Consider the following 12,158-nt stretch of genomic DNA (forward strand, 5'->3'; position numbering starts at 1 on the left):
TCTTCCTTATACACTCAATAAGAATGCAGTAATATTTCAGTTAAATGCTAGATTACTGATGAATAAATGATGTTTGTTTTTATGCATGCCAGCCATTCTGCAGCATTAAGAGATCTAATTAGAAATTAAGTCTGGAAGAAACACTAGCTAATACATTACAGTACTCTGCATTTTTAACTCTTTCTGTACTGATTTCTACATGTCTGTCCTATCTGGCTTGCAGGACAGCTCTTGTGGTAATTTCAATAGAGTTTGATACAGAATGCCTTTTTATATTTCCATATCTCTCCAGTTTGTCTTTGAATAGTAAAATGCTTTCTACTTGGCAATCTTAATTAATATTTATAAAGCAATATAGGCCTCCCCTACTTCTACTATGTGGGCAAGAATTATTTTCAGCACATTGGGAATTGAATGCATAAAGAGATTAAGGACTGTATCTGTGCAACTTATTTAGATGCCTAAACTATTCTCATGTGAGGCACCTAAAAATAAAGTATGCTCTCTCAAAACTGCATTTTAACTATAATGTAATCCAGGGTGCACTGAAGTTCCAGCCTGATAAAGTATGTGTTCCCATGCATTTCTGCAAGCCCCTTGATTATCTTGGCAGTCCCCATCACTCCTGTTAGGGTATGAAAGTGCCTCTCCTCATCCTTCAAAAGTGTATCTCACAGAGGGCAAGATGTACTACGCATGCCCCAAAGAAATGATAAGACTGTACAAGACATATCTAACAGTGCTACATATGTTTTCCCTTCTTATTCTTCAGATAAATGGTAAGTTCACTGTTCTGGTTTATCAGACACTTGACTTCAGCTGTGTCCTCAGCTTGATGGAATGGTAGCATTATGAAATTGCCAGACTACTACCAGAAGTGCTGTAAGAACTCCCCAAACCCAGTCTCTTGTCTGTTCTGCCTTGCATGGAACAACCATTCATTGGGTTGAGTGGAGAAAGGAAAATTGTTCCTATATGGTTCCCCATGACTTGGGTGAGAATATTCATCTGCATACAGACTTGGATTTTTCCACTATATCAATTCTGGTTTTTTAATATACCTCTTGAAGCACTTAATTTTCTTTCTTGGCAAGGCAGGACTCTAGCCTTCTGGAGAATCTTTACTGTGGGCATAGACCAAAGGTTTGGCTACTACAGTCCCGAGAATTACAGTGCAGAAATCCTACCCAAGATGAATTATTACATAGGAAATCAATTTTATATCAGGTATCAATAAGTGTTTATCCTTTATCCCTCACAGACACATTGTGCTACAATAATATGCCATAGGTAGATCTTCCATTTTGTAGTCTAAATTGTGGATGGCATCATGGAGGTAGAAGAATATCTATAGCCCTTGAAGCTAGAGAGAAGCTTTGGTAAACATTAGTGACTTCATTCTGGAATTGTGATATGATAGACAACTGTCACAGCCTCTCTGTTACAGGAACTCAATTTACCTAGTAGAATTTACTCAACTATTCAGGACTGGGAGAATTTTCAAGGAGGGAATGAAAGTATTTTTCCCATTCAAAACCACTAGTTTCAAGAAACAAAGTAGTTGCATAAATCAACAGAAAAAAATGCAGTACTCGGGTATTTCAAGTGCTGTTTTTCTAAATGGCAGCTAAGATGAAACTGGGAAGTGCTTCTCTGTGACTATTGACTAAATGTAAAAAAGAAAGCTGAAGTTCAGACTGATTTGAGATTTGCATAAACTTCAAAAATTTTAATATTTGCACATTGGTCTACTTAGTGTTCTGTAGTTTTGATTGCTCTCCTTCTTTTGAGTTTAATGTTTGGATGATAGAAAGTCAAGAAGAACTTTAAAAGGAGGATGGGGAAGGCTACAAAATGTGCAAAACCAAGACCAAGTAAAGATCAGTGCAAAAAAATGACATACTCAAAGCTCATTTACTTCTGCAAGCAAGTCAAGTAAAAAGAGAACTGCATTTGGTACAGAAATTTTGTTCTAGAGAAACCATTGTCATGCCCTGAACTTAGGGGCTAATATATATATATATATATATATATTTAATATCATGTAAGGAAAACTCACTTTAATGAAATATTTAGGGGTAGCCTTTGCTATTAAATTTTCAACATAAAGAATTTTTGCTGTAAATTCTGTTTCACATTAACTTGTTTATCTGTTGCAAAGTCTATGGTATCTACATACTTTGAAGCAAAGAGAACAGGAATGTCTATTAGCACATGTACTCCTGTTTCTTCTTTCCTCTTTGACCTCTCTTTCCATACCTGGCATTTCTTCCCATATCTGGCATTTCTATGCATACTGGAGTTCATAATTTTTTCTTTGGATTTGTAAACCAAGCTTTCATAAACTTAATTATATCTGTTAATTGCATTCTCACACCCTCGGCTGCGTTGTATATTGAATACATTATTTGCATTGCTAAGAGTTTGCACCATTAAATGAGATGCTGTGTGTGCTAAAGCAGTTGCAAATGATGTTATACCAACTGCAAATTTTTAAATGGGAAGCCGCAACTACAATATCACTGAGTTCTGCTACCAAATGTTGTGCCTGGTAGGAGGGAGAAGCTGGGCTCATAGCCTGGAAAATACACTGAGAATTGGATTTTTTAAGAGATAGATCTGATTGTCATCTCTGTTACAAAAACAGACACCTGATTCTTTCAAATCAAACAAAGACTGGGATGGGTGAGGAAATAAGTTTCATATATAAACTGCTGAATAAAAATGATCTCTCTCTGATAATCTCTGAATTTGTTTCCTCAGTTACTCTGTTGAGTTATTTAAGTGGTTTCTCCAGTAGGGTAAGTGTGCAGATACACTGTTCCATGGATTCATTGAAATTGGTAAAATGCCATTTAAAGTATTCTTCTTGACATGGTTGTGAACAGGGAAATAAACAGTTTAAAATGTTTTGTTTGTTCTTGCCAAATTACATGGTTCTAGTTTTTTATTCCTGTTTAGATCAACATTTCCATGAAGTACAGTTGTTTTCATTTTAATAAGGTTTTGAAATTATAATCTATCATGCATGCTAATGCACTTGAAAAATCTTTCTTTTGGCTCCCAAATCTAAAACATTTGCTTAAAATAATAGTCTGTCATAGCCCAAGAAAAATGACATCTACACACTTTTCTACCAAGCAAAATTGCAAATAAACGCAGTTGCTTCCCAACACAAATTACTTTATTGACAAGCTAAAAATACAAACTTCCTTATCACACTTATATCAGATAAGGTTAAATCCTTTACTTCAGTAATAAAATGTTAAGTCCATAAGTACCAGAAGATATAGGCAGTGGGGATGTTATCACATCATTGGGACTCCCATGCCATTGCATGTCTCATCAACATGCTTCAGGAAAAATGTCAGAGTGCTTCTGCAGACATGGCTGCCACCATCCTGATAATGAATGACTTTGAGGACAAGTCTGCTCTCTTTGCAGATCTCAATTTGAAGTCCATTATACAGATAAATCACCTCTATGAGAAAAACAAACAAACGAAAAAAAAAAAAACAAACCCCAAACAAAAAAAAACACCTTATATTTAGGTGGAATTTCTTATAATTCAGTTTGTGTCCATTGCCACACGTCCTTTCACTGGCCATCAGCACGAAGAGTCTGGCTTCATCTTCTACCCTCCCCTCCCCTCCCCTTCTCTTCTCCAGGCTGAACAGTCGCAGCTCTCTTGGCGCCAGTCACGGTCACTGTCCCCAGCATAGGGGTTAAACCAGCAACAATCCCTGGCGAGGCTGAGCCCCTGCACTGCCAGGTCAGTGCACAGCTGGGGCCTCCCAGATGTTTTCTTAACTTTTTAATTCACAGTCCCCCTAACCCCACACACTAATAATATTGGGCTCTTTTTCAAGAGAGAAGAAAAGCACAGGGAGTGGGAAGCAGGGCTGGGTAGGGTATGTGTGCTTTTGGTTTAATAACTTAACATTAAGTACAGTCTCTAAGTGCTATATTCCTGCCATTCTGTTTGAGCGGTAAAGAATGTAATATGAAATAAACAAGACTTCAAATTGCACTAACATCTATATTTAGGCAAGCATTTCAAAGGTCCATGCACTCAGCTATGAAACACAAGGTTACAAACCTCTAAAATTCAGCTGTTTGAGCTCATCTTAAGATTAAAAACAATGTGTTGTTGCTTATAGCAAGTTAGATCATCTTCATGTGCATAGTTGACCTGAAAGGCAGTGACAGGCTGAGGAATTGAAAGAAAAAAAAAAAAAAAACAAACAAAAAGCCAGAAAATTGTGGCCTTGGTGTGTAGTATCAGGGAATCAAGTTTTGCCTGATTTGTTTTTGTTACACTTTGTCAAAACTTCTAACACCTCAATTACTAAATTACTTTAAACACTTCCTGGCTCTTTATTCAAATAAATGTTTTAGTTAAACTGGGTTGAGCTGGCATCATTACTTATTCACAGCAGCAGCTCGAATGGCTTGTGAGAGCAGCTGCAGACGTTCGCCCCACTAACCAGCCCAGGCAAACTCCTCCGCTTCTGCAGCAAGGCAGCGAGCTGCAGGGGGCCTGGAAGCAATGCTGGCACGTAAGCAGTCAGGCACCATCTAGAAGCAAAACATCCAGAACAACACTGCAAAGGCTGACACACTGCGAGAGACAGGCAAATGAACCGGGGAGAAATCAACCTGCCAAGAAGCTTTCCTCTCTTTCTTCTCAGTGGATTACAATGTCATCCAAAAAATGAAGTAAGGCTGCATTGTTTGCGCTCATAAAATTTCATTCGAAGCACACTCCTGTGATTCTATCTCAGAGAAAAAACAGTAGCTTCCTGCCTGAAAGGGGATCTGAAACTTCCACAGCTGGAAATCAGTGCTTCCAGTGGATACAAGAATGCATAACCTGCCAGTCAGGCACATTTCCCTCTCGTTCACTGTTTTACCCCTGAGAGTAACTGTGACCAGACTCAGAAGAATAAATTTTGTAATGGTAATCTATAGGATTATCTTTCATTAGAGAAATGGTCTTTCTAATAACTACTAGTGAGATCTTAGATTATGCCCTGATTTGTCCCCAAGTTTTATTTAGTTTTGTTGTTGATTTTTTTCAGGAGGAACAGAAAAACCAAACCCAAAGCCCAGCAATAACTCCCAATACATTTCTCCTGTAAATGTCTGATTTCTTTACATAAGCCTACTATTAGTTCAGAGTTTCTCAAATATATTTAGTTTATGTTAGGGGAGAAAATTAAGATTTTTTTTTTTTTTTTAATCAGTGGTTGCAATCTCAGCAGCAGGTGACTAAGCATTTTTAATTCGCTGTGCTAGCTGCGTAGACACTTAATGTTGCCCATATGAAGATCATGTTAGTTATTTCCTTTAGGAGAAAAGGATGGTTATGAACCCAGTAATCCCTTTGTTGTAATTCTATTCATGTAAATGGAAATGTTGTTATTCTACTAATGCACATGGAAATAAACAGAAAATCACTATTTCTTAAAAAACCTCTCCAGAATCTTTTGGGGATTTGTTTTGAGCTTTTTCATCTGCCATCTTTGTGGATGCTTTTCTCTCCTACCAAGTGGATGGCTTTTAACTGCCTTGAACTCCTTGTATCCTCATTTCTAACCACCACAGTGCATGTGTTTTTGCTGTCTCATATTTCGGACACAGTCTGTGTCCCTACTTCAGTTTCCCCCTCTAATGGTTCCCTTATCATTATTGCTCTGCACGTCTCCTCTTTGTTGTCTCATAAGCCCTGTGTCCCTTCTGCACTTCCCCGGGGCTCCACTCCTTTATTAATCACTGTGGTTTTCTCTGGGTCCCTTAGATATGTACTTTGTCCTAAATTATTTCTGTCCTTCCTCTGTCCAGCTTCTTTTCCTTCCTGCCTGCTTCCCAGCATGTATCACTGTCTTTGTGCAGGTTTTACAGGTGCTGTATGGATGATTGAGAAAACTGATTTTTCATGTTCTCATTTAATGAGAGTTACAAATGCTATACTTAACTGGAATGAGTTATATTTTTGTATTTCACAATATTATGAAGCTTATTAGTACTTTATAAAACATGTATTCCAAAAAGACAATTACTGAAATAAGTTTTCAGGTTGTTATCACTAAATGGGTGATGTAATTAGTTCAGAAGCTAGATCTAAGAAGACAAATGCCTAGAATGGAGAACGCAAAGTCACACTGAAGGGGTCCCATCACACCACTTTTCATCACTCTTGTTTTTTATAAAGCAGGTTTAAACCTCAATTTTTACTAAAATAAAAAATAATTTGGCTGTTGATGTTTAATACATTGCCAGAAGTGCTTTCACTTTCTGTGATGCCTATAAACCATTGCATGAAATATATAATTCCTATGTTCTGTTTTGGCCAAAATTTCAGTGACATTTCAGTTCAATCCAGTCTCCCATTCTCCATTATGATATTCTATTTGTACAACATTAAATCATAGTAGAAATATTCAGAAAGTATAAATTACTAATGAAGTAAAAATATTAAGGTATTTTATTGGATTAATGTTGCCAAATTTCAGAATTAGAAGTTGCCTTCTGGAAAAAAGTAGAACCTCTTGAACTTAATGAAATCAGAGAATGTCTAGCTCTTATGTAAAATTTAATGAGAACTATTTTTCTTAGCTGTGCAAGCTTATTAAAGAGCTATTAATCTTCTTGTTCCTTTTGATTCCTTTTGTTTTGCCTTCATTGTAACAATTTGTGTTATACATATAAGAGTTGTTCTGGTTAGTAAATCAGTAGCCTTAAATTTGTATGGTTTTAGCGAGTCACAAGTTTGTCTCTCTGGATAAAACAAAAAGCAGTAATAAACAGTTGATAATTAGGGCAAACAGGTGGTATCGCTAACTAATTTCTAGCAACTGAGATAGGAAATAACTTGAAAAGAGGAAAATTATTAACATATCAGTCTAGTAGCTAATGGGAGAGCTCAAAAATTAGGAAGTGAAAGATAATGTCATTCTAAACAAGAAAATTTGTGGTAAAATATGAAAACAAAACCATCTGTCTTTTTCTCCCCCTTCTCCCCCCATGTAGTTATTTATTTGAATTAAAATGTACTGTATTTCTGTACTGCAGCATTTCCTTCTGCATACTCGTGCTTAGTCTACTTCAATGAATGTCATGTCTTCTAGAACAGTCGTGAGATTGGGTAATTTCAAGCAATAAAATATTTAATAATTCAGGCCTGTATTTTTTTATCACTGCATTGTTGACATCCACTGAAAGGGAATTCGGAGAGCATGTACAAACTGTGCTACATGCATGGAAGTAATTTCTTGCTCCCTCATGGGGAAAAATACCTTCATTACCTTTTAATAGATTTCAGGATGGGAATTTGATTTGAGAATTACTAATGTACTCACATTTTCTTAAATATAATCTGAATTTCTAAACAAAAAAAACCCTACTGTTTTCAAATGAAGCTGAAGCGTAGTGGCAAAATTATGTCTCATGATCTTTTGTTTTTATGTGTTGTCTCTATCCTTTCAGGATTCCCAAATCCACACATCTGTCAACAGCATTCCCTATGGTTTCTACTGATGTGACTGAGTTGCCAGAGCCTGTTGTGCCCTCTCAGATTTCCCCTGAACTGCCATCCGTGTGCCAGGAAGGAATGTGCCATAATGGAGGAACTTGTCATCCTCTCTCTCTGCCTACTGGTGCCACCTCATTTCAGTGCGACTGCCCACTGCACTTTACTGGCCGATTCTGCGAAAAAGGTAGTCATGGTTCATTCTTTACTAGTTTTGTCTTATGCTTCTTTGGAGCAGGAAACGGGGAAGAAGTAGTGATCATCATCTTTCTCGGCTTTCCTTTTCACTTAGTGTTGGTAACTCAGGAGTAGATGCATTGAGGTATTTAGAATAATTGGAGGGTAAAATGGGTTATATCAGTCAGGCACAGTTAGAAGAGTTGCAGGCTTGAGTTAATGAAAATTAAAAAATGTTATTTGTGCAAATTGTTGTACACAGTGTTAATGCATGTTATGCAACCTAGTATTTCTGGGACAGAAAAAAAGTTAATATATGTAAATAAGGAGAAGATTTCCTTCAAAGATTATGTGCTTTCCGTTTCTACAGATCGTTTTTTCTCCACTGTGCCTGGTCCTTTGTTGAAAAGGGCTTTTTTCACTCGGTAGCTCATTTATACTTCTATTGTATTACTCTTTCTTATAATGCACAAATTAGTCAAAAGAACATAATTTAATTAGAATTTGAATAAAAGTTAATTCTTTGAACAATTTTGGTTTCTTTGTAAAAAGAATCAAGGCTATAAGACAAACTGATCAATAACTGCCAGGGTTTCTGTTTTGTAATTGTAATTGTTTTGCATTACTGCTTTTCAGAAAGTTCTTTTTTATGACAGATTTTCTAGCTGGCTTCCAACACTGTTTTGACTTTTAAGGTATGTTGGGTTATAAATGGCAGTGGATAAATCTCATAGTAATTAAAGGGCATTACTGGTACACAGGAAAAAAACAAAAATATCTTCTAGATTATGGTTATATAACTATGACATCCTCTAAATGAACTTCCCATGGTATGAAATACAGGCACCTGGAGTTAAAAATGCCCTTGTCAGGCTGTCTGTATATCTGAGCTAACATCACCTTGTATTACTCTCTGAAAGTAGGTCATTACACTCACTATATGTGAAAGCAATCAATGACTGTGAGCTCAAAAAAAAAATTGTCGTGTTGCTTAGATATCAGAGAATGTTATATCTTTCAGCCTTTCCCAACTTTATAATAAATTAAATCATATATTTTCACATTGTCAGTGTTAAAATTGAATTCTGTGAGTATCTTCTACGCATTTGGTATCTAAGCATGCTATTTGCACTTGCTTTCAGTATATGGCAGCTGTGTAAATGGCACCAGAATCCATAAAATAGTGGAATGAAAAAAGCATGTTTCCTTCAAATATAATTGATTTAGTTACCATTCAGTGTGTTTCAATGAAGTATTTTCAATATTTCAAGGCAGTGTTTTATTTATTTACATACATTGTATGTGTCAGAATTCCCTCCTGTAGTCCAAAGAGTGCATTTGGCAACCTTTTATCAGCATCATCTGCAGTATTTTGGATGGGAGCATATTTTGGTTTTTCCTGAGGGTTAGGCCAGGAGTAAGCAAGGTTAAATTTGAGGAGTTTGACAGGCATCTTGGGGTAATAGGCCATATCAGTTTATATGCGCAGCCACTCTGTTGGGTGACACCGTGTCTGGAGTCCACTGCTGCCTTCTACCGGTGTCTGATTGCTGCCTTCTTCTGACCTAGTCTTACCTTCCAGTTGACCTGTCAGTCCAGCAGTCTTCTACAGTTTGGTGCTTTTAGTGAAAAATGACATAATCTATGTTTGAATCATATTACGTGGACTGATTATTTACCTCTCTGTGTCACGGACTTTTGTAGAAGTACCTTCCGGTCCATTGACCAAAAAAAGCTATTCTTGAGTTGCTCATTCAAAAATAAATCATCCTAAGGCATTTTCTCCTTTGAAGTTTAACCAGTATAGGCCTGCTGAGTTCATAAAATGGGACAAGTTGACTGTCTTCCAACTACATTTTGAAGGGAAATTCACGTTTATTTCACTGTGTAAATGAGGAAGTCCTCTTTCTTTCTGTGACTTTGTTTCAAAAATCATGTGTGAGAATATGACTGAATTATGACTACCTGAAGAGCAAATTATAAGTAGAAGATCATTATAATAAGTTGCAATTGTAACCAAATATCTGATGATTAGGACTGAAACATCCTACGTTTGACAAACTGGTAAAAATTCCATTTAATAAATCAGAATACAAGATTTAAAAAAAAAGCAAAACAAAACAAAACTGAAACAAGTAGCTCCTTTTGAGAATATAATCTCAGCTGTATAATCATATCTTAATTTTAATGGTTAAATGTCTAGTTTCCATGAGATATCTTCCTTTTTTTTTTTTTCTAAAATTGGAAGAGATACCATTTGGTTCACTGATGTTTGCAGGCATGCTTGGTGATGAGATTTTAATAGTGATTCATTTTTCTGCATGGGATGTCTTTTAATAGTTCTGGCACTGGGAGAACATTTCTTTTTCCCTGTTGTGTGAAGAAAATGAGTTAAAGGGTTCTTCTTTTCACAGAGCTCTGCTTTTACCCTCTGCAACCCCACCGTCAATAGAAGGAACAGCCTCCTTGGTGCTCAGCACTCCCGGGTCAGCCAGGGCTGCCGTATGTGACAGGCTCATCAGCAGCTCACTGGGGCAGCTACAACAGAGCATGTGCTGTCGCACTGCATGTTTATATAGGTCGAGATCAGATTTTATGTATCCTCCATTTAGTGGCTGAAAAGTAACCGAAGCATAATGTGATTTTATTTAATCCTGTAGTTTCAATGAGATTGATAATTTAGTGTAATGAGACCAGAAATTGCCCAGCTGAACTTTCATTATAAGCCTTTGATATTCAGGAACCAGTTCTTCAGAAAGTCTCATAAGTACAGGAGATAAGGGCATCTGTAATCATTTTATTATTATTTACCATAGACCTTGCAAAGGAGAAAGTAAATTATCTCGTATGCAATCCAGAAACTTTGCTCCAGTCAAGGAAATTGTCTCTTAACCCCTTAAAAATAGCTGTGATCTATTTTAATGATACTGTAATGTATATCTGTACATTTCAGTAATGTAAACTTGTAATCATGTTAGACAGGGTCTTATATACAACCCCTGCATAGGTATCTTGGCTTCATTAGAATGTGTGCATTTGCTTATTTCATATCTAGGTTAAGATATACCACTGACTTACTTTGTGTATATTTCTGACAACATATAAGACCATCTGCTGTAGTAAAAGTAAGTGAATGTCATTATCTAAGTCATGTTGTTCAATTTGATAGCATCTTATTATATGCAATGTTGCATTTTCCTATTAGATTGCTTCGTAACTAATAAACTCCAGCAGCTTGTTCTGCCCTTACAGGAAATATCTTCAAGACATAAGTGTCATCATGGATATATTAGGGCCCAGCTAGTTTATTTAAATACATGATGTATTTATTCTAAGTGATCATATACCTCTGAAAGCTGAAATGTCCTTAAATGACAATTTTGAAAAGTGGAAATCTATCTTCATTTTTCTGAGGAAACAGAAAATCATGGATATGAATGACTGTATTTGCTGAAGTCAAACTGAATATATCAGCACTGGATATATGCCAATGTATACAAAGTGGGGATTTAGTCTAAAGCATATATATGCAACCAGCTGAAGCCTCAGTTCCCTTTAACAGTGCTTCCAGTGTTTCCTTTTTAAAAAATTTTAACTACAAATTACCAAAGTCATCCAGAAAGGAGAAATTGCTACAAGCTTTATTTTAAAAACTCTAAATGCAGTGTAGAAAATTTGCTGCTGGCATAAATTTAATCTTGATTATGGAACTGTGTTTGCTAGGTCAAACAATAGAAAGGAAGGATTGTGTAGATAAGGAATACAGTGAAGGGTAGGTGGTGTACTCTGAGCTTCTTTTTTTTCTTTTTCTTTCTAGGTAAATAAGCTTTTTGACTTTAATATGAAATGTATCATTCTCTCCTCCCTGAAACAATTCTTTGTTAGCTAAGCTGTTTTATCTGCTTCATTGCAAAATCCCTACACGAGTGGAAAAAATGTAATGCTTCTGCTTTAGCATGAAGGCAGATGGTTGTCTATTACTGTAAAGTTCATAGCGATAGGTTTGGAATATCACTGTCTTGTGTGTGAAAAGAAAGTATGTCCTTGACTGTTAATTATAAGATTAACATTTTAAAGTCTCCAAAATTTTTAGTATTCTGTAAAAGTTTTATAAATTGTTCAATAAAAAGAATATTTAAATGTCATGTGTTAAAAACAGGAAATCTGTTTAATTTTATATGTTGCCTGTGTATGTTCTGTACATTACTTAAAGGTCAACTCCTTTGACAAATCTGCAAAACCAGTAGTAAAATAGGAGGCTGTTACAGGCATTTATCTTGCAACAACCCACATGGAGACTTTGCTACATTTGTTCCCCAAGATATACTTGTTGAATCCCTGGTTTGTTGAGCGATACTTGATAATATCATCCCCAATATTTGAAGTTTCTTTTGCTGACATCTTTTCTAGACATTGTTCCTAACTTAACATTTCTAAGTTGTGTCATTGA

The 12,158-nt window shown here is 36.1% G+C and overlaps 1 protein-coding gene across 1 annotated transcript in view; it reads left to right on the plus strand.

Annotated features, from left to right (window-relative positions):
- Window positions 1-12,158, plus strand: part of EYS (eyes shut homolog) — a gene marked incomplete at its 5' end in the record, with an annotated part of 687,713 nt that overhangs the window by 472,374 nt on the left and 203,181 nt on the right. The window contains one exon of the mRNA XM_082048968.1: window positions 7,489-7,718. Within this exon, the coding sequence (XP_081905094.1) occupies window positions 7,489-7,718 (230 nt within the window). The remainder of the gene's footprint in view (window positions 1-7,488; window positions 7,719-12,158) is intronic.

This window comes from Streptopelia decaocto (genome assembly GCF_964273445.1).
Source record: "Streptopelia decaocto genome assembly, chromosome: 3".
Taxonomy (NCBI): Eukaryota; Metazoa; Chordata; class Aves; order Columbiformes; family Columbidae; genus Streptopelia; species Streptopelia decaocto.